Source organism: Oncorhynchus mykiss, chromosome 6 (genome assembly GCF_057628025.1).
Source record: "Oncorhynchus mykiss isolate SJ-2025 chromosome 6, ASM5762802v1, whole genome shotgun sequence".
Lineage (NCBI taxonomy): Eukaryota > Metazoa > Chordata > Actinopteri > Salmoniformes > Salmonidae > Oncorhynchus > Oncorhynchus mykiss.
Window position 1 is genome coordinate 11,413,317 of NC_143027.1, and position 24,156 is coordinate 11,437,472.

Genomic DNA, 24,156 nt, shown 5'->3' on the forward strand with positions numbered 1-24,156 from the left:
CAGCATTGTGTGTCTCAGCTCCTGCTTTTTCCAGTCTCTCTTTTCTCGCCCTCCTGGTTTTGACCTTGTCCTGACTCAGAGTCCGCCTGCCTGACCCATCTGCCTGCTGACCTATGCCTTTGCCCCCCTCTGGATTACTGACCTCTGCCTCACCCTGAGCCTGCCTGCGGCCCGGTACCATTGCCCTCTGGTTTACTGACGCCTGCCTGCCTTGACCTGTCTATTGCCTGCCCCTATTGGAATATTAAACAATTGTTTATTCGTCATGGTCTGCATCTGGGTCTTACCTTCATACCTGATTTTTATTTTACCTTTATTTAACTAGGCAAGTCAGTTAAGAACAAATTCTTATTTTCAATGACGGCCTAGGAACAGTGGGTTAAATGCCTGTTCAGGGGCAGAACAATAGATTTGTACCTTGTCAGCTCAGGGGTTTGAACTTGCAACCTTCCGGTTACTAGTCCAACGCTCTAACCACTAACCAACAACAATGTTGTTGATCCATCCTCAGTTTTCTGATATCACAGCCATTAAACTCTGTAATTGTTCTAAAGTCACCATTGGCGTCATTGTGAAATCCCTGAGCGGTTTCCTTACTCTCTGGCAACTGAGTTAGAAAGGAAACCTGTATCTTTGTAGTGACTGGGTGTATTGATACACCATCCAAATTGTAATTAATAACTTCACCATGCTCAAATGAATATTCAAAGTCTGCTTCTTTCTTTTTATCCATCTAACAATAGGTGCCCTTCTTTGCCCAGTATTACAAAACCTGCCATGTCTTTGTGGTTGAATCTGTGTTTGAAATTCACTGCTCGACTGAGGGACCTTTCAGATAATTGTATGTGTGGGCTACAGAGATGAGATGGTATTTTTTTATTTTTATTTTAAACAATATTATTGCACAAGAGTGAGTCCATGCAATTTATTATGTGACTTGTTAAGCTTTTTTTTTTCTTCAGAACATATTTTGGCTTGCCATAGCAAAGGGGTTGAATGCTTATTGACTCAATACATTTAAGCTTTTCATTTTTAATTAACTTGTAAAACTTAGGAAAAACAGAATTCTAATTTGACGTCATTTGTTATTGTGTGTAGGTCAGTGACAAAAAAATATAAACGTAATCCATATTAAATTCAGGCTATAACACAACAAAATGTGGGAAAAAAAACAAGAGTGTGAATGCTTTCTGAAAGCATTGTAGGTGTTAGATGTTCATTTTTTACTGGTCCAATGAAACGTTTGCCACCATAGTTTGACCCACCGCGGCTGCTGTAGTTGCAAGAATATGAATGGTTTGACGTGGAGTGTGATTATTTCCGCAAAATCTGGATGGAGAAATGGCATGTTGTTAGCCTGCTAGCCGTAATTTGAGCTAGATTGAGACGGATTAGAATCGGTTCCCAGGTAGACTGGGTCGGTACTGGAGTGTTGACAACAGTCATTCATAGACTGATCCATTTTTTTCTTCCCCTCATAAAACTGAGCATCATGATTAAAGCCATACTAATATTCAACAACCATGGGAAACCTCGGCTTTCTAAATTCTACGAGCATTACGTGAGTATGCAATGAATTGTTTCGAATCTGTTGTAGCTAGCTTGCATGCATCCTAACAATGTTAGTTTATCTAGCTAGCTCTATTTTTGGCTAATTAATTGCACAATTATTATTGCAAACAAACAAGGTTAAGTAGCAAACGTTATACTGGTTTATGTGATGTAATGTGAGACTACTGGTTTGTTTACGTGGGTAGCTATGTCATTGATCTTGGGATATGCTATATCAGACTGAGCAACATTGTTATTTTAATAATTAAGCATGTGTCGGAATAGCTATCGTTTTACACACACAGGCTAGCTACTGGATTGGGGATGTTCATGTCTCCTCGCAGTCTCGTGCACTGATCACTGAGTAAAACATGTTGAGTGTTCGTTCTGTCCGTCCAAAGGGCTTTACGTCACATGACACGCCGACGTTCACGTTATTGACTTGTGCTCCCGCCTATCAATCAATTCATTCCTCATCAAAATTGTTTGTTTTTTTTCTTCTCAAAGCTGAACATGTATTACTCGTCACAGGCTAGTAGACAAGGGGACAGACTAGCTAACCATGTAGAGTCCGATAAATTAACAGTGGTGTAAAATTACTTTAAAGTACTACTTAAGTCATTTTTTGGGGCATCTTTACTATTAACATTTTGACAACTTTTAATTACTTTTACTTACTTTTACTACATTCCTAAAGAAAATGATGTACTGTTTACTCCATACATTTTCCCTGACACCCAAAGTACTCTATATATTTTGAATGTTTACCAGGACAGAAAATGGTCAAATTCACACTTATCAAGAGAACATCCCTGGTCATCCCGACTGCGTCTGATCTGGCAGACTCACTAAGCACATGCTTCATATGTGAATGATGTCTGAGAGTTGGAGCATTGCCCCTGGTTATCTGTAAATAAATTAAAACTAGAAAATATGGTTTTCCTAATATAAGGAATTTGAAATGATTTATAATTTTGATACTTAAGTACATTTAAAACCAAATACTTTTATACTTTTACTCAAGTAGTTTTTTTACTGGGTGACTTTGACTTGAGTGATTTTCTATTTACAGTACTTATCTTTACTTTTACTCAAGTATGACAAAAACAAATCTCCACCACTGTAGATTAATAAAGGCAACCCTGGGGTTGCAGGCACCATGCTCTACCACCTTAGCAACACAGGACTTTACAAAAGGCTATAATCTTTAAATGTTGGTATAGATAACTAATTCCCAAGGGTAGCTAAGGGGCAATTCCACAGTTACATAATTGCACTGAGACTCAGATTTTTCACTTAAAATGTTTGACAAACAAAAACCATTGATTTTAAAAGTTTACAAACTAATTATCTCTATACACAATGACTACTTTTAACAATTTTACACATTCACTGGAATAACTGCGCGGGTGGAAAGTTTGGTAACAGAATTTCTGTAAATTCTCCCTCAGTTTGTTGTCCACGTTTTCCCAAAACTCTGAATACAGTACATTCGGAAAATATTCAGACCCCTTGACATTTTTCACATTTTGCTACGTTACAGCCTTATTCTAAAATTGATTCAATTGTTTCCCCCCCTCAAATCCACACACATTACCCCATAATGACAAAGCATAATTTCTTTGCAAATTTCTTTAAAAAAATAATTAAAAAAAAAATATATATATGTGTATATCTATATCACATTTACATAACTATTCAGACCCTTTAATCAGTACTTTGTTGAATCACCTTTGGCAACAATTACAGCCTCCAGTATTATTGGGCCTCATGCTACAAGCTTGGCACGCCTGTGTTTGGGGAGTTTCTCCTATTCTTCTCTGCAGATTCTCTCAAGCTCTGTCAGGTTGGCTGGGGAGTGTCGCTGCACAGCTATTTTCAGGTCTCTCCAGAGATGTTCGATCGGGTTCAAGTCCGGGCCTTCGCTGGTTCACTCAAGGACATTTCAGAGACTTGTCCCAAAGCCACTCCTGTGTTGTCTTGGCTGTGTGCTTAGGGTCGTTGTCTTGTTGGAAGGTGAACCTTCGCCCCAGTCTGAGGTCCTGAGCACTCTGGAGAAGGTTTTCATCAAGGACCTCTCTGTACTTTGCTCTGTTCATCTTTCCCTTGATCTGGACTAGTCTCCCAGTCCCTGGAGAGTCCAAATTTGAGATTTTTGGTTCCAACCGCCGTGTCTTTGTGAGACACAGAGTAGGTGAACAGATCTTTGCATGTGTGGTTCCCACTATGGAGGAGAGGTGTGGGGGTGCTTTGCTTGTGACACTGTCAGTGATTTATTTAGAATTCAAGGCACAGTTAACCAGTCTGGCTAGCACACCCTTCAGCAGTGATACGCCATCCCATCTGGTTTGCGCTTAGTGGAACTATCATTTGTTTTTCAACATGACAATGACCCAAAACACACCTCCAGGCTGTGTAAGGGCTATTTGACCAAGAAGGATAGTGATGGTGCTGCATCAGATGACCTGGCCTCCACAATAACCCAACCTCAACCCAATTGAGGTGGTTTGGGATGAGTTGGACTGCAGAGTGAAGGAAAAGCAGCCAAAAAGTGTGCAGCATATGTGGGAATTCCTTCAAGACTGTTGGAATAGCATTCCTCATGAAGCTGGTTGAGAGAATGCCAAGAGTGTGCAAAGCTGTCATCAAGGCAAAGGGTGGCTACTTTGAAGAATCTAAAATATTTTGATTTGTTTAACTCTTATTTATTTTTGTTTGGTTACCACACGATTACATGTGTTATTTAAAGTTTGATGTCTTCTAATGACTGGTACTGTATGTAAATAAGGTATTTATGTTTGACATTTTTCATGCATTTGCAAACATTTCTAATAACCTGTTTGCTTTGTCATGTCATTGTGTGTAGATTGATGAGGAACATTTATTTAATACATTTTAGAATAAGGCTGTAATGTAACAACGTGGAAATAGTCAAGGGGTCTGAATACTTTCCGAATGCACTGCTCATATGAAATGTGTAAAACAGTATGTAAACATTATTTAAAGTGACCAGTGTTCCATGTCTATGTACATAGGGCAGAAAATTGCAGCTACTGATGGTGAGGATTCTTTCAGTCAGTCACTCGTATGAACACAGAAAACGGTTATTAAAAAAGCACATGAATAGAACACAGAAATGTAGTTATTAGAAAAGCACATGAATAGAACACAGAAATGTAGTTATTAGAAAAGCACATGAATAGAACACAGAAATGTAGTTATTAGAAAAGCGCATGAATAGAACAGAAATGTAGTTATTAGAAAAGCACATGAATAGAACACAAATGTAGTTATTAGAAAAGCACATGAATGGAACACAGAAATGTAGTTATTAGAAAAGCACATGAATGGAACACAGAAATGTAGTTATTAGAAAAGCACATGAATGGAACACAGAAATGTAGTTATTAGAAAAGCACATGAATGGAACACAGAAATGTAGTTATTAGAAAAGCACATGAATAGAACACAGAAATGTCGTTATTAGAAAAGCACATGAATGGAACACAGAAATGTCGTTATTAGAAAAGCACATGAATGGAACACAGAAATGTCGTTATTAGAAAAGCACATGAATGGAACACAGAAATGTAGTTATTAGAAAAGCACATGAATGGAACACAGAAATGTAGTTATTAGAAAAGCACATGAATGGAACACAGAAATGTAGTTATTAGAAAAGCACATGAATGGAACACAGAAATGTAGTTATTAGAAAAGCACATGAATGGAACACAGAAATGTAGTTATTAGAAAAGCACATGAATGGAACACAGAAATTTAGTTATTAGAAAAGCACATGAATGGAAAACAGAAATTTAGTTATTAGAAAAGCACATGAATGGAACACAGAAATGTAGTTATTAGAAAAGCACATGAATAGAACACAGAAATGTAGTTATTAGAAAAGCACATATGGGTCCTTTCACATGGAAATTACCTACATTTTTTTAAATGTAATTTTGGAAAGTATTTATTTCTCACACATTTCAACAGGAGAGTTGCTCAAAAAACAGAAATAATATTGACAGCGTACTGTATATGCTACTGTGCATTATGGCCCTTTTCAATTTTCCTTTTCTAGAGCGAGGAGAGTGTGTGTCTAGATGTTTAGTAGAGTGAAGAGTAGGTTTATGAGATATTATGCTAGACCAGAGTCTCTGTGCTTGCATTGGCATGGAGAGCTCTCTGCTATGGCCTCTCCCCCCTAGTCTCATGCTTCATATCACTTGACTCATTTCACATGATCACTTGAAGGCATTCCCTTTCACTGCAATGACCTGACTTACACATATTTCAGAGAGAACATTTGCAAGAATATGTGGACACTGGAGAGAGTATGCAGTGAATGTCCTGCCACTTCTTTTAGGTTATGAGTGGGGAAAAAGGCCATTTGGATAGTTTTAAGCATAAATGTTGTGAAGACCTGTACCAAAAGCTTTACATTTTGTTTTTCCCATGCACACTGACTGTATTTGTAATTTATGTTCCACAGAACGAAGACACGGAACAACAAATCATCAGAGAAACATTTCATCTGGTGTCCAAAAGAGATGAGAACGTCTGCAATTTTCTAGAAGGTGGAATGTAAGAGAATTCTTTTAAGACGTCAAACTGCACTGGAGTACTGAAATCCATAAGTGTTAAGCTGAAGCGTTGTCTTAACACCTCCTGATCATGTCACATTGAAATGCATATCCTTTCAATTCCATGTAGACAAATTCAGCTGATGATGTGGGCTACTCTACATCAATGTTCCACGAGTAGAATCCGCTTTCCACGAGGCAACAGCTCATGACAAACTTCACTGCATGGGAGAGCTAAGGGAGAAAGGGGGAACCTATCAGATGGTGACCAGCAGGGGAGAGATCAATTGGATCATTATGAATAGTTGAATATTCCTTCGTCATTCATGAAGCAGTCCCAGGTGTTAGGCTATTGCATTGTGGAACCTCCTCTCATTCAACAGAGACTAATAGAACTGGGGTGTATTCATTAGTGCACACCAGTAGTAAAATGTTTTGCAACAAACTTATTAGGCAAGTTCAGGTTAGTCTCCCTAGAGATCTGCCCATTTACTTATGTTTGGTTCCTAGTGAATACAACCCTGGGATCCCTGGTATATGATTGTTGCTACAGTTTAGTCTCATCAACAAATACGATGTCGCTCAAGCAGCTTGACCTTCTACACAGACTCAGGTCAACATGCTTTTATCAGGCCTTACAACGATTGGTCAAGGCTTCTGTCCTTGGCCTGGACTTAAAGAAAACTCCACCCCAAAACTATCCTTTTGATATATGTTTCATTAGTCCATTGCTGATATAATAATGAATGTTGCATCATATGCTGCTAAATGCATCAAACGGGCCAGATTTTGTCCAACAGACTGACAGGGCCAAGTGGCTAGTGCAGGTTAAAGGAAAATGCCACCCAAAAACTATTAATTGCTATGTTTCATTAGTCCATTATTGATATAGTCCCAAAATGTTTTGCCTGTCAGCAATCAAGTTTCAGATATGTAATACGCAAAATATATCATCATTACGGGCCATATTTCTGTATTTTGAAAGTTACATATCTTAAACTTGATTGCTGACATGCACATTTTTTGGGGACTATGTCAATAATGTACTAATGAAATAAATATCAAAGGATAGTTTTTTTTGTTGTCATATTTCTTTAACCTTTTAATAACGTCTGGATATTCAAATGCCGTATTGTGAATGCTGCTCCTGACCCGGTTACTTGTTCATAAAACCAACATGTTTGGCTGTGATTCATGTCATTGAATGTGTATATTGAGTAGGGTTGCACATTTTGGGTAATATTCACAAGTGGAAACCATCCGTGGGAATTAACGGAAATATATATGTAAATTAATATTAATACCATTAAATGTAGATGTTTTTTGCATTGGATATATTTACCATATCATATGGAGACAGAAACATAAAAACCTTTTACCTCATCATAAGTAGACATAATTGCAAATGAGTAAATCCTTCCAATAGTAAAAAAAAAAAAAAAAACTATTAGTTGAATGATCCATCGCATCTCCCAAAAACATTTCAACATACATCTGTAAAATGATAGTCTAGAAACTAAAGCTTTGGTTGACTTCCTCTCAGGCTTCCATGTCTTCTCCCTGGACCTCCTTAATGTCCACCTCTTGAACATCAGTCTCTTGAGGCCTCATCTTCACTGTCACTTTCCAACCTTGTTGAGGATGGCTTATCAGGCTCAAAAAGCCTCAAATATGCTTGGATGTCCACCAGTTTTTCAACCTGTGTATTGGTCAGCCTGTTGTGTGCTTTGGTGTGTGTGTTCCCAAACAAGGACCAGTTGTGCTCTGAGGCAGCTGATGTTGATGGGATTTGGAGGATGATGGAGGCAACTCGGTAGCCTCGGTTTTTCGGATGACTGCCTTGCCTGGTTCACCAATTACTTTGCAGACAGAGTTCAGTGTGTCAAATCGGAGGGCATGCTGTCCGGTCCTCTGGCAGTCTCTATGGGGGTGCCACAGGGTTCAATTCTCGGGCCGACTCTTTTCTCTGTATATATCAATGATGTTTCTCATGCTGCGGGCGATTCCCTGATCCACCTCTACGCAGACGACACCATTCTATATACTTCCGGCCCGTCCTTGGACACTGTGCTATCTAACCTCCAAACGAGCTTCAATGACATACAGCCTTCCTTCCGTGGCCTCCAACTGCTCTTAAACGCTAGTAAAACCAAGTGCATGCTTTTCAATCGTTCGCTGCCTGCACCCGCACGCCTGACCAGCATCACCACCCTGGATGGTTCCGACCTTGAATATGTGGACATCTATAAGTACCTAGGTGTCTGGCTAGACTCTAAACTCTCCTTCCAGACCCATATCAAACATCTCCAATCGAAAATCAAATCAAGAGTCGGCTTTCTATTCCGCAACAAAGCCTCCTTCACTCACGCCGCCAAACTTACCCTAGTAAAACTGACTATCCTACCGATCCTCGACTTCGGCGATGTCATCTACAAAATTGCTTCCAACACTCTACTCAGCAAACTGGATGCAGTTTATCACAGTGCCATCCGTTTTGTCACTAAAGCACCTTATACCACCCACCACTGCGACTTGTATGCTCTAGTCGGCTGGCCCTCGCTACATATTCGTCGCCAGACCCACTGGCTCCAGGTCATCTACAAGTCCATGCTAGGTAAAGCTCCGCCTTATCTCAGTTCACTGGTTACGATGGCAACACCCATCTGTAGCACGCGCTCCAGCAGGTGTATCTCACTGATCATCCCTAAAGCCAACACCTCATTTGGCCTCCTTTCGTTCCAGTTCTCTGCTGCCTGTGACTGGAACGAATTGCAAAAATCGCTGAAGTTGGAGACTTTGATGTCCCTCACCAACTTCAAACATCTGCTATCTGAGCAGCTAACCGATCGCTGCAGCTGTACATAGTCTATTGGTAAATAGCCCACCCATTTTCACCTACCTCATCCCCATACTGTTTTTATTTATTTTTCTGCTCTTTTGCACACCAATATCTCTACCTGTACATAACCATCTGATCATTTATCACTCCAGTGTTAATCTGCATAATTGTAATTATTTGCCTACCTTCTCATGCCTTTTGCACACAATGTATATATAGACTCCCCTTTTTTCTACTGTGTTATTGACTTGTTAATTGTTTACTCCATGCGTAACTCTGTGTTGTCTGTTCACACTGCTATGCCTTATCTTGGCCAGGTCGCATTTGCAAATGAGAACTTGCTCTCAACTAGCCTACCTGGTTAAATAAAGGTGAAATACATTTTTTTTTTTTTTAAACAGGGGAAAGAGCCTCAGATCCACAAAGTCTCTTCCACCAGTTGGCTGATGAGATATGTTGGCACGACTGCCATATTGCATCTCCATCCCAAAGCCCTTGCTTGGAAGTGTACTTCGCCAGCCTGCCAAGAACCTCATCCAGGCCAAGGTGGTGAGACACAGTTGTGATGACACCATAGGCCTTGTTGATCTCTGCACCAGACATGATGCTCTTGCCAGCATACTTGGGGTCCAACATGTACGCTGCATTGTGTATAGGCTTCAGTCAGAAGTCTTCATGCTTTTTGATGCATTTCAGAACTGCAGTTTCCACTGCTTGGAGTAACAGGGAAGTGGGCAGGGCAGTACGGACTTCTTCTCTTTCATCTGCAAGAAGAGTCGGAACATCAGACAGGATGGCGTTGTCTCCCTCGATCTGTGCAATGGCTACTGCTATCGGTTTCAGGCTGCTTACTACTCTCCCAAAATACACAATCTTGGCGAATCCTCTTGATGGGGCTGTCCATATCGGCAGACTGTGATATGGCTGTTTCTTGGAGAGATTCCTTCCCCTCCAGGAGACTGTCAAACATTTTATTTAAATTTTTTACAACATTTATTTATCTAGGCAGGTCAGTTAAGAACAAATTCTTATTTACAATGACGGCTTAGGAACAGTGGGTTAACTGCCTTGTTCAGGGGCAGAAGGACAGACTTTTATCTTGTCAGCTCGGGGATCCGAACTAGCAACCTTTTGGTTACTGGCCCATCACTCTAACCACTAGGCTACCTGTGGGCTCAATAGCCTAGTGGGTAAATAGTGTGAGCTCAATAGCAACTCATTAGTGTGCAAGATCTTGAGAATCAGCTTTATATGTGATGGAAGAATACACTGTGTGTGCATGCAGAGGGTTGCAATTCCATTGAATTGGGGATAGTTTAACCAAAATATGCCACAAGACCTAGAATTGCTTTATGTATCCCACAAAAAAAGATACACTTAACATTTTTTGATGAATTTAAGAAAAATTCCCCAAATTCCAGGGCTTAACTTCCCATGGAAAGTTTCCAACCCTTTGCAACCCTAGTATTGCGTAATAAACATCACGCTGACTGGTGTTTCATTAATGATCATTGTGCTGACAACTATCCCATGAATGTATTGGTGCACTAATGAATACACCCCGTTCAGAGAACTTTTCGACTGTCCCCTCGTTTTGTTTTTGTGTCGTCAGGTTGATTGGTGGATCTGAGAACAGGCTCATCTACAGACACTATGCCACGCTCTACTTTGTATTCTGCGTCGATTCCTCTGAGAGCGAGCTTGGCATCCTAGACCTTATCCAGGTAATGTTTCTCAAGTCTTGGGGGGGGATCTTTTTTTGTTGTCAAACTATGAACCATTTGGTACCACCATTTTAGACTGGCTTGTTGTTGGTGGATGTGTCCTTGATGGAGTAAAACAATGGCCAACCTAACTCGGTAGATTATTACTGTTCAGTGAATGTGATTGTCTCTCCACAGGTGTTTGTGGAAACATTGGACAAATGCTTCGAGAATGTCTGTGAACTTGACTTAATTTTCCACGTGGACAAGGTACAACCTATTGTGTCAACCATATTCTAGCAATGTGCTGTTCATTTAAATATGTCCTATATCAGAGACAGTTAAATGTTCACAGTGAATGTATGACTCCCCATAGACACTGACTGTGCCATTGTGTAATTCATTTACTATAAGACTGTCTAGGTGAATTTATCTCCCCTGTGATAACGCTCGGTCCTGCGGGCTCGTAATTTCTAGCCACGTCTGTTGCAGCGAAGCAGAATATTGCGTTACTTTCTGCACAGGTTGCCTCATTTCACGCAGAAAGATTCCATTGATATTCATGTGTACACAGGGTAATATGAGCAAAGAGAAAGCAAGATAATTGTGACGGCAGTAATCTATATCCTAGTCTGGGAAAACCCAGACTGAGGGCTACGCCATTGGTGTATGCAGGAACATTGTTAATGACCAAAGCAACCTATCTGCCTTGAGGAAACGAAGCAATCTACATGAAACAAACAAATTATAAATGGGACTTGGTGTGATTTATGTTTGCATATGGCATGTTTTTACATGAGATGAGGTTGCATGTGTATATCTCTCATCAGGTCATCCGTTTTTAAGGGTGCTACGTCTCCTGTTCACATTTGTTTAGCCTCTTCAATATCAAACAATAATGAATATCTATTTTAATTGGCTAAAGAAAATAATTCCTCTTTGAAATAGATCCTGTAGGTTTCAAAGGCACACAGAAAAAGCCCCCCCCCCCCCAAAAAAGAACGTATTTGGGTCACAGCAATTTAATGTTTTCTCAGTCAGAGCATAACCTGTTAATAGATCACCTTCTATTGAACCTGTAGGTCCACAATATACTGGCAGAGATGGTGATGGGGGGGATGGTGCTGGAGACCAACATGAATGAGATCATCATACAGGTGGACGCCCAAAACAAAATGGAGAAATCGGAGGTAAGAGTACTTCTCTAGGACTTCCTATACTCCGGGTACGTGCAGGCATGCGTGTATGCTGGACCCTGCATGTCCTTCTTGTGATGCTCCTGATAAGTATTTGTGCTCTCTGGAGCTCCACTGCTGCACCACATAGAATGCCATTCTCTTCCAACCAACCCCCAAAGATATAAACATCATAAAACACCGTCTCTTCTACCGAATGTAAATGTACACATTTTCCAATGCATCTGCGTAATCTTGATCCTCAGTAATCACACACCCTCATGAGACACATTGCTCATCCCACTCTACAGACTGGAAATGTCCTGTTGGTGTATTTTGCTTAAATGCGGAGGGGATGGTAGCGTTTGGATGACTTGAATGGTTAGTTGTGGTCATTCTGATGTTAAAGTTGTCCTGAGCTGAGCTTGTTAACATCTGTGAGCTGATATCTTGTAGGTGAGTTGTCCATGATGTTAAAGCCTAGATATTGCTTTGTTCTCATGCAGCTGTTGTCACTTTTTTCCTAATTCATTTGCAGATCTCTTTGAATATAGTCTTTTACATTTCACCATTCTTGAAAACAGATTGTTTCATGGAATCATTGCCATTTGCCAATGGCAGAACAATGCCATTGACTTAGACAATATGTATTTTAAATTGACACACACACAAAGTTCTCTAGTTAAATAAATGAAAATGAAGCGAAATATTTAAAAGCCACAAATGTTTATCAGTACGTTCTTTGAAGGAGATATTTTGTTAGGTTACGTTTGCTTGGCTGTTATTGCACTGTAGTGCTACTACACAATATAAGGTAACTTGCTGTTAAGTTCTTTTTGTTTCCAACATCTACAGATTGTTTACCTCACTGTAGCAATATGGCTGTGTTTAACAATGAAAACAATGCTTTGGTAACAACTTTAGGCCATATTTTGTCGTTGATCAAATGGAATCATTATTGACATTTGAATTGTAAGCCGAGTCTTTGACTGTTCAACAAACAGATGTGCTCCGTCTTCTCCTTCTTGGACCTACCCTAGACCGCAGTGTTCCTCATAATCATTCAAACTTCAACACCAATGCTAATTCTGAGTCATAAGAATGATGTAAATTAATTCCAATCAGTATGTAAAAAAAGAAAATTGTCAATACAAATTGGTTTAGAATGATAAGCTGGATTTAGTTCACTTTCACATGCTCAACCGGCTCAATGTAAAACTCTAACTGTTTCTTTGACTTTGGAGATGTTGAGGTTTCTCAGGTCAGTGTCTATGAATGTGGTCTACGATAGGTCTTATCACTTTCTATTTATACTGAACAAAAATATAAACGCAACAATTTCAAAGATTTTATGGAGTTACAGTTCATATGAGGAAATCAGTCAATTGAAATAAATTCATTAGGCCCTAATCAATGGATTTCACATGACTGGGCAGGGGAGCAGCCATGGGTGGGCCTGGGGGGGGAATAGGCCCACCCACTTGGGTGCCAGGCCCAGCCAATCCAAATGAGTTTTTCCTCACACAAGGGTTTTATTACAGACAGAAATACTCCTCAGTTTCATCAGCTGTCTGGGTGGCTGGTCTCAGACGATCCCGCAGGTGAAGAAGCCAGATGTGGAGGTCCTGGGCTGGTGTGGTTACACATGGTCTGCGGTAGTGAGGCCGTTTGGACGTACTGCCAAATTCTCTAAAACAACGTTGTAGCCGGTTTATGGTAGAGAAATGAACATTCTATTCTGTGGCAACAGCTCTGGTGGACATTCCTGCAGTCAGCATGCGAATATCACGCCTCCCTCAAGACATCTGTGGCATTGTGTTGTGTGACAAAACTGCACATTTTAGAGTGGCCTTTTATTGTCTCCAGCACAAGGTGCACCTGGGTAATAATGATCATGCTGTTCAATCAGCTTCTTGATATGCCACACCTGTCAGGTGGATGGATTATCTTGGCAAAGGAGAAATGCTCCCTAACAGGGGTATAAACAAATTTGTGCACAAAATCTGAGCTCAATAAGTGTCTGGGATATTTTATTTTATGAAACATGGCACCAACACTTTACATGTTGTTTATATTGTTGTTCAGTGTATTTATAAACTGTAATTACTTTAATCTGCTTTAACAACATTCCTCATTCCTCTTTTTCCCTGACGCTTTCTAGTTCTTTCCATTCTTCTCTCTTTACAGACGTTTATCTTTCAGTCTCCCAGACAGGACAGGTAGACACAGGTACTGCTAAATTTCCAACCAAGTACTGTAACCTCCCAAATTTACACTATACCTAGTTCTCCATGGGCCGACCGCTTAATAACAGCAAAATGACGTCACAAACAATATTTTACAGCAGACCCAACAATTTTTCACTGTTACTTAAAAAGAGTAATGAAACCCCATATTGCTTAGCTACTATTAAGGAAATTGGTTAACATGTTTCAATTATCATTTAAAACCTCCATGTAAGGTGACAGTAAATAGTTTTTAGGACAACAGGGACTTAATATTGGGCAGACTAGGCTTAGCCATATAGAACTGTTTGTCAGCTATACCTGCCAGAGTTAATTTATTTTAATTTTGCCTGAATCAAAAAATAAACGGGTCCTATCATAGCCCAAATAAAACATGTTTTTACAGCTGATTTACATACACTACAACTAGGGTCTGGAGTTGTTTAGGTTCGCCTACTACCAGATCAGGAAAATACCCCCCCCCCCCCCCACCAGCACCACTCTGGGACATGTGGTGCCACCTCTGTAGTCACGACACAGTGTTACAAGTGAAAAACATCTCCTATTCGTATGATCTACATTTTGTTGTTGGTGGGGATAGGCTTCCATAGCTTTACGTGGCTCAGTGCAGCCAGCAGCTACTGCAAAAAAAATAATCTGAATAGTACATTTCAGTGTTTTCAAAAACATTGCTCTGCTATTACCATTTATACTGTGGGAGTGTTGGCTCAATGAGACCATTCTGTTTACACTGCCCTGCTTCAAGGGGGGCAACTGTCACCTCCAGATGTAGTGCGAGAGACGTGGCAAGTAGGCTAGTTTACATTTGAGTAATACGTGTAGCCGACGGTACTTTTACCAAAAGTATAGTAAGTAAGAAGAGCAGTGGAGGCTGCTGAGGGGAGGACGGCTCCTAATAATGTCTGTAACAGAGCAAATGGAATGGCATCAAACACCTGGAAACCATGTGTTTTGATCTATTTGATACCATTACACTCCTTCCGCTCCAGCCATTACCACGAGCCCGTCCTCCCCAATTAAGGTGCCACTGACCTCCTGTGGTGAGGCTCTAAGAGGTGCAATTATACTGTTCACCTGTCGGGTCTGGCTCGGTGTTTGTGTTTGTAACAGAGGTCTCGTCTCAATTTCGCAGGTGCTGAAAATGTCAAACCACATCTCGCTAGGCTCATAGCTAGCCAAGTACAACACCGCATGTTGTTTATCTCTACTGGTCCTTGTCACCACACTCTGCTTTGCTGCCCTATAACTCTCATCAGACTGCTTTTATGATGTGTAAACTACTGTTTACCTACTTGAAATGTGTTTTCCCCCCCCATGGGTTGTGACATCAGTGTTTATTAATCAACAGACCATATCCCAAGCCAGTCATTTGGTTTTCCAGGCAGTCACAGCTCAGTGCTGACACCGTAGTAATGCCTGTTTGGGGAAACCTATGGAACACTCGGCGTGACTGAGTACTAGACCAGAAACCTAGGCCTTTCGGCAACTGGCAAGGAGCAAGTCTAATTTATCTCCCTTGAGTTGTTACATATAGGCTATTCAGTATAAGTTAGTTGACTGGCTGCCAAGGTCAGTAAAAACCCAGGGTTGTTCTCATTGAGGACAGTAGCTACTCTGTATTGTCACAACTTGAGGGCAGCAAAATGTATGAAGGACACTTAAACTGACCTCGTGTTTTTAATTACAGAGGATGAAATTAGAATTCTGTGTACGACAAGGGTTAGAACCGGTTCAGGGAACAGAACCCGGAACCTGGAATGAAAGTGATCTATACTGTTCCGCAACTGAACTGTTATTTCTAAAGCATTGGAACCGGTTAATACTATCATTTTAAGTTCCGGGCAACAACCAAAAAAATGTCCCACAAAAAACAAACCGCCTATGCAAAGTCCTCCCTCTGTCAATCTGAAACTTTTTCCAGCGTCTGCCTGCCAGCTGAACATCTTTGCCAGTGTGTGTGTGTGTGTGTAGGCTACCTCCCCCTCCGAAGCCTACTGACGTTACAAGTGTGATTCAGAAGATAGGGAGAGACATTTCTTATTAGAAGAATGGATTTACTTTTTCATTGCTAGTTTGGGATACTATAGTTATCACGTTTCACATTGGATTCATTAACCACAAAGAGGTAAGATGTGTTTTTAATTTTGGTGCCGCTCTGCACACAGAAGCTTGTTAGTGATCTTGCATCTCTGGTCCAACGTTAAGCCAACTCTGAAGTTCAAAGACATTCAAAATTCCTACATAGAAGCCGCTCCTCCGTAGTTATAATTCTTTATTTTGTTGGTCGGGAACATTGGAACGGAACGAAGGGTTCTGCTCAGAACAAAACCATTGGAAGATAATTTTAGAAATGGCTAAACTACTGGTTTAAACATTTAGTGAATGCTACTGATTAATATTTGTAACCGGTCCTATGGTAGTTGAAAAGAGATGCCTAGTTCTACTCATTTTCACAACTAGAAAGTGTAGCCTAGAAGCTGATTGAATTTACATTTTTCTGACTGTTGAAGATTCTGTGGAAGAACAGCTGCAATTTTTTTTTTTAAGTAATCCCTCAATCTAGGGATCAAGAAACGTTATTCATTTTTTTTTATTTCACCTTTATTTAACCAGGTAGGCAAGTTATTCATAGCAAATGTCCATTACTTATTTTGCTATTGACATTTCAACCAATTTGTTTATTTTTTTTATCTCAAATTATATTAGAAACTTTTATCATTTTCTATTGAACAGTGCTTTGAAACTCACTGCTTTAGTGTTTCTACTCCCTCTCCTTCAGTATACCATAGAGTAGACACCCTGCTGTGTCCCAGTATTACAACAATTCCCCACATGGTCCATTTCATTGGGTAATGCTGTGGAAATAACTCAACATTGAATAGCTGTCGCTTGCATCGTTTTATGTACTTTTTTTAATAATCAAACATTAGCCTAGATTGAACATAGTCACCCACGTTACCAACTATTAAGTCCTTGCCTTACCGTGTGAAGAGTTCCCTTCTGAGTTGTTAAAATCGTAATATATTACAGTATATCCTTGAAAAAGTTCCTAAATGTTCTAACTGGTAAAACAGTGTTTATTGTACTTCAGAAATGGTCATAAAAAGGTCTACGAAACTATTATGAATTCTAATAATGGCGTTATATTTCACTGAGAAATATTTAAGCTGTAAGAATGTTTTTATTTATTCAACCTTTAATTAACTAGGCAAGTCAGTTAAGAGCAAATTCTTATTTACAATGACGGCCTACCCCGGCCAAACCCTCCCTTAACTCCGACGGCGCTGGGCCAATTTTGCCCCGCCATATGGGACTCCCGATCACAGCCAGTTGTGATACAGCCTTGGATCGAACCCGGGTCTGTAGTGACTCCTCTAGCACTGCGATGCAGTGCCTTAGACCGCTGCGCCACTCGGTCCCCCTCACATACAGATGTGAGTAAGCAGTAAATCTTTGTAGAGTGATTTACATTAGGCCATCTGATATTGCTCTAGTTAGTTTCCCAAGACACAGCCTATATAAGACATTTCACTTCAGTCACGTCACATGCCCAATTTATGTTTTCTAAATTCTGTAAACATTCTATACATAACTATAGCTTCATTTCCTCCTCATATCAAAATCCATTTTTTTCTGCTTTACCCAATTCTCTCCTTGCATTTGTATCCTTATCAGTCCTTGAGAATTTGTTTGGTTCACTTTTCAAGCAATGCTGCCTCTTGTCTTTTTAATAGTCAATTTTATATTTTAAGATCAATGAATGTAGCACTGTTCTCATAGTTGATTCATAATTGACCCTGGTTGTGCTGTAAATCATAAATGAACCAAATATAGCATGTGCATATGAAGCTAGGCATTTGGATGTACATTTGCACATTATGTCTGTTTTTAATAGTTGATGCTTTGCATTTTGTCTGGCGTTCTGTGGTGCTGCATGTTTTCGTCCTGTGCTGTTGTGTGTCCCTGTCCATTGTGAGGGTCGAGTGGTGTACGTGTTTCTAGGGACTCTTAACTCTGTTATATTTATGTTTTGTATCTAGGCTGGTATTGCAGGAGCCCCTGCTCGCGCAGTGTCAGCCGTAAAGAACATGAACCTCCCCGAAATGCCCAGAAACATCAACATTGGAGACATCAGCATAAAAGTGCCAAACTTACCCTCCTTCAAATAGCCGGCAAGACCCACCGTGCAGAAGTCGACCAATGTTTACCATGCAATTGTTTAACCAAAATCCGAACAAATACCAACTTTTCTCAAAGAGCATGAAGGTACTGTGTGAATTTCTTTGGCGTTAACTCTTTTTCTTTCTCTCCCTGGTTTTAAATTAATGTCATTGTGACTTTGTTCTGTTTGAGAAAATAAAGTATTTATTTATTCCATTCCTCGACCCTCACTGGAGGTGTGCCCTTATGTCGTGGCTGCTACAGTATTGTAAATTCATACTTTAGTAGTGGTTTGTAAAACAAACAGAATATTCTTATATACAGTATATGATGCACAGGAGGTTGGAGGCATCTTAATTAGAAAGGACGGGCTTGTGGTAATGGCTGTAGCAGAATATGTGGAATGGTTTTCCATTCACTCCGTTCCAGCAATTATGAGCTGTCCTCCCCTCACCAGCCTCCACTGATATGACGATATATGCTGAAATTGTATTTCTTTGTCTTACCTGTATACACAATGGTTTAAACAAATGATCTTGTCAAATGTTTCTCTTGATTTAATCAGTGCATGTGTTTTTTGTTTTTTGCAACTTAATAAACTATTGAATCATCATTTGCCTATTTGGAATTTTTGTTGGCAGTTAAAGGTTTCATTGTATTCAATAATATATAAATAGCCAGTTAAGTATGTTTGTTTGAAAGAAGAGCAAGTTGGACCACAGTTTGATCTAAGTAGGTAACATCTTATGGACATTGTCAAAGACTCCAGTCACCAAGTCATCGACTATTCTCTTTGCTATCGCACAGCAAGCGGTACTGCAGCGCAGTGTATATATAGCCTCGTTATTTTATTATGTATCTTTTTATTTATTTTTTACTTAAGAAAATATTTACTAAATAAACTGAACTCTTTCTTGAGCTGCATTGTTGGTTAAGGACTACCGACAACACCTGTTGTATTCGGCGCATGTGACATAGAATTGTATTTGATCCCATGATTACATTTGGAAGTTTTTTTTATTTTTTTTTATTTTATTTAAAACATTTTTTAAAATTTGTTTTATTAATAATACATGTGGAAGTGGTTGGTGCGCCATGCTACTATATGACGCAATACGCCATCATAAAATATATTCGTGGCCAGTACTTGACTAAACTACAATGCCATTGATAATTGATTCACAATTTACTGCGATACAGAACAAAAGTAATGCACAAATATACGACAGTATGTGCAGTTCGGCCATCAAGCAGTTCGTATAGCACGTGACTGCTTTAGGCCAAGTCTTGCGCAGCTTTTATGCAGAAAAGTCATTTTTATTAAATTGAATTCTCAGTTCGTAAGCAAACCAGTAATATATATATACCTTATTGTTAATTATAAAAGCATAGATTACAATGTTTTATTAAATGTATTTGGTATTTGTGTGTAATAAAGGGGTTTAGTGAATGTGCCGAGTGCACAATGTAGATGGTCGCGGTTCATAACAGGAAGAGAAAATAAGGATTCCTGCTGTTGCATTTTGTAGTGACAGATTTAAACGAATAATATATTTGTTCAACATACAGAAGACCGTGATGGCTGCCATAATCACAGAAACACAAAGGTAGGCATTTAGTGTCCGTTTATTCTACTTCAAGGGAACATGTTTTCTAACTGAAACGTTAAGCTAGCACGGCTAGCTAGCAAGCTAGGTAAATATAAGTCAAAAAGTCATCTTGCTGGTCAATCTTTATGAAATTGCCCGAGGGTCTCACTCTATAGCAATATGTACATGAGAAATAGAGGTCATGTTACAGCCATAAGAATCAGACTTTCGTTAATTAAGGGGAGATGGAACTATACAGTACGAACGTAAGTTGGAATTTTTAGGCTAGTCCTCCTCATCCATTCATGAGAGCAGTTTCATCCATGTCTGTTAGCTGACGTTAGTTAGCTAATTGTGCTCCACACAATCTGACGTTGTTATTCAATCCACAGCATAAAAGAAGCAGTAACTTCCATCAACACAATTGAACTGAATAAATTCTCCAGACTACTTTCACGAATTCTGCAGAAACTTCACCTGAAGGTAGGTGTCTCAAGGGAGCAAGTCAGCTGGCGTATAATTGGAATAACATAGACATATGCTCCAAAATACTCTTGCCTGGTCTCTCTTGCTAACTCCATTGCTGTCATTGTCCAGCCTGACAATTCTTTACGGCTTAGTTGGTGAGAAAGAAGAAACCGACTGGCACCCAGGCTACACAAACTCTGTATCATGCATGCTAAGCCTCACTTGTTTTTTTTTTTTTAAATAGTGCAAGTGGCACTGGTGTTTCTAGTGCCGTCAAACATCAGGCTTTAGTCATGATACTACTGCAGCCCACTTGAATACATTTTTCCAGTACATGTGTTTACAAAGAATGATGACGTTAATTGTGTTCCTCAGGAAGAGCGTACGTTCAGTGAGGAGGAAGAACAGAAACTGCAGAGTGCTTTGTCATTGGACAAGCAGGATCTCAGTCTGGTGCTGGATACAACTGCCTTCATTCTAGAACAGGTAAGTAGGCCTTGATGTTCGCCTCAACTCTAGCTACACTAAATAACCTTACGTATGTGCACACCTGCTTGTCAAACATCTTATTCCAAAAATAATGGGCATTAAAATGGAGTTGGTCCCCCTTTACTGCTATAACAACCTCCACTCTTCTGGGAAGGCTTTCCACTAGATGTTGGAACATTGCTGCAGGGACTTGCTTCCATTCAGCCACGAGCGTTAGTGAGGTCGGGCACTGACTAGAGATTCAGCCGATTAGGCTGTCCCCAACCTGTTGCCACAAAGTTGGAAGCACAGAATCGTCTCGGTCTCCTTCTGTGAGCTTATGTGAACTACCACTTTGCAGCTGAGCACTTCCAGTTGACCGTGGCAGCTCTAGCAGGGCAGAGATTTGACAAATTGACTTGTTGGAAAGGTAGCCTATGACAGTGCCACGTTGACAGTCTCTGAGCTCTTCAGTACTGGCCATTCTACTCCCTATGCTCATTTTTTATACAAATGTCAGCAACGGGTGTGGCTGAAATAACCAAATCCACTAATTTGAAGGTGTGTCCATAGACTTTTGTATATACAGTGCATTTGGAAATGATTCAGACCCCTCCACATTTTGTTACATTACAGCCTTATTATAAAATGTATTAAATCATTTTTTAAAAATAATTTCATCAATCTACACACAATACCCCATAATGACAAAACAAAAATAGTTTTTTTTTTTTGAAAGTTTTTGCAAATGTATTAAAAATGAAAACTGAAATTACATTTACATAAGTATTCAGACCCTTTACTCAGTACTTTGTTGAAGCACTTTTGGCAGTGATTACAGCCTAGTGTCTTCTTGGGTATGACGCTACAAGCTTGGCACACCTGTATTTAGGGAGTTTCTCCCATTCTTCTCTGTAGATCCTCTCATGGTCTCTCAGGTTGGATGGAGGGCGTCGCTGCACATCGACACTGCCGCTCAAAAGCTTGGGGTCACTTAGAAATGTCCTTGTTTTTGAAAGAAAATCTATTTTTTTGTCCTTGACTTAACATGAAATTGATCAGAAATACAATGTGGACATTGTTAATATTGTAAATTACCATTGTAGCTAGAAACGGCTGATTTAAAATATAAAAAAAAATGGAATATCTACATAGGCGTACAGAGGCCCATTATCAGCAAACATCACTCCTGTGTTCCAATGGCGCATTGTTAGCTAGTCCAAGTTTATCATTTTAAAAGGCTAATTGATAATTAGAAAACCCTTTTGCAATTATGTTAGCACAGCTGCAAACTGTTCTGATTTAAAAAAGCAATAAAACTGGCTTTTAGACTAGTTGAATATCTGGAGCTTCAGTATTTGTGGGTTAGATTACAGGCTCAAAATGGCCAGAAACAAATAACTTTCTTCTGAAACACGTCAGTCTATTCTTGTTCTGAGAAATGAAGGCTATTCCATGAGAGAAATTGCCTAGAAACTGAAGATCACGTACAACGCTGTGTAAAACTCCCTTCACAGAACAGCGCAAACTGGCTCTAACCAGAATAGAAAGAGTGGGAGGCCCCGGTGCACAACTGAGCAAGAGGACAAGTACATTAGTGTCTAGTTTGAGAAACAGACGCCTCACAAGTCCTTAACTGGCAGCTTCATTAAATAGTATCCGCAAAACACCAGTCTCAATGTCAACCGTGAAGAGGCGACTACGGGATGCTGGCCTTCTAGGCAGAGTTCCTCTGTCCAGCGTCTGTGTTCTTTTTCCCATCTTAATCTTTTCTTTATATTGACCAGTCTGAGAGATGGCATTTTCTTCAGGATGCTGGCCTTCTAGGCAGAGTTGCAAAGAAAATGCCATAGTGGCCAATAAAAATAAAATATTAATATGGGCAAAAGAACAGACATTGGACAGAGGAACTCTGCCTAGAAGGCCAGCATCCCATAGTCGCTTTTTCACTGTTGATGTTGTAACTGGTGTTTTGCGGATACTATTTAATGAATTTGCCGGACAGCTCTCTTCAGAGCTCTGACTGGGCTCAAGGACATTCAGAGACTTTTCCCAAAGCCACTCCTGTGTTGTCCTGGCTGTTTACTTAAGGTCGTTGTCCTGTTGGAAGGTGAACCTTTGCCCCAGTTGAGGTCCTGTGCCTTCTGCAGCAGGAGTCTCCCAGTGGCTTCTGTCTGGCCACTACCATAAAGGCCTGATTGGTGGAGTGCTGCAAAGATGGTTGTCTTTCTGGAAGGTTCTCCCATCTCCACAGAGGAACTCTGGAGCTCTGTCATAGTTACCATAGAGTTCTTGGTCACGTCCCTGACCAAGTCTCTTCTCCCCTAATTTCTCAGTTTTGCCGGGCGGCCAGCTCTATGACGAGTCTTGGTGGTTCCAAATTCCTTGACACAATCCTGTCTCGGAGCTCTATGGACAATTCCTTCGACCTCATGGCTTGGTTTTTGCTCTGACATGCACTTCAACTGTGGGACCTTATGAAGACACTTGTGTACCTTTCCAAATCATGTCTAAATCAATTGAGTGTACCACAGGTGGACTCCCATCAAGTTGTTGAAACATCTCAAGGATGATCAATGCAAACAGGATGCACCTGAGCTCAATTTCGAGTCTTATAGCAAAGGGTCTGAATACTTATGTAAATAAGGTATTTCTGTTTTTTATGTTTAATACATTTGCAAACATTAAACATTTGTTTAAATAGTTTTTTAAAATAGTTATTTTCCTCGTCAATTTAAATAATTTAATGAATATAGAATTAGGCTGTAACGTAACAATATATGGAAAAGGGTAAGGGGTCTGAATACTTTCCGAATGCACTGTATAGTTTAGAATCAAATATATTAAATTAATTGTTGCCCAGTTAACCTACCATTTCCAGTCTAGAATGTAGTGTACTGTTGCCCAGTTTGAAGCTGATTTGAGAATTTTTAGGTGTCACATACAGAGCCATTTTAAAAAGGATGTATGACGTGTTCACTGTGCTCAAGTATCCAGAGTATGCACACTGTAACCCTTCTATGGTGCAATTGGGGATGATGATTGTCACAATATAAAATAATTAAGTCTGAAAGAGAACATGTTTTGTTATATTTCTTATTTAACCTTTATTTAACTAGGCAAGTCCGTTAAGAACAAATTCTTATTTACAATGACGGCCTACCGGGGAACAGTGGGTGAAATGCCTTGTTCAGGGGAAGAAGGACAGATTTTTATCTTGTCAGCCCGGGGATTCGATTCAGCAACCTTTTGGTTACTGGCCCAAACCTCTAACCACTAGGCTGCCTGCCGCCCCATAACAGTGTGTTCACACAAACGCCAGCTGCCAGCCAAATAGCTGACTACTAACAATCTACAGAAGCATTGACTT

The 24,156-nt window shown here is 39.9% G+C and overlaps 2 protein-coding genes across 2 annotated transcripts in view; both read left to right on the forward strand.

Moving 5' to 3' along the window:
• Window positions 1-1,181: 1,181 nt before the first annotated feature.
• ap3s1 (adaptor related protein complex 3 subunit sigma 1) lies at window positions 1,182-18,874 on the forward strand. Its single transcript, XM_021605243.3, has 6 exons — window positions 1,182-1,561; window positions 6,047-6,138; window positions 10,589-10,700; window positions 10,878-10,949; window positions 11,762-11,869; window positions 18,141-18,874. The coding sequence occupies exons 1-6, from the start codon at window positions 1,493-1,495 to the stop codon at window positions 18,267-18,269; spliced, it is 582 nt and encodes a 193-aa protein (XP_021460918.1). The 5' UTR covers window positions 1,182-1,492; the 3' UTR covers window positions 18,270-18,874.
• An 871-nt stretch (window positions 18,875-19,745) lies between these two features.
• The window catches only part of commd10 (COMM domain containing 10), a 45,024-nt gene continuing 40,613 nt past the window's right edge, over window positions 19,746-24,156 (forward strand). The window contains 3 exon segments of the mRNA NM_001160539.1: window positions 19,746-19,868; window positions 20,243-20,333; window positions 20,694-20,804. Of these exon segments, the coding sequence (NP_001154011.1) occupies window positions 19,840-19,868; window positions 20,243-20,333; window positions 20,694-20,804 (231 nt within the window). The 5' untranslated portion in view covers window positions 19,746-19,839.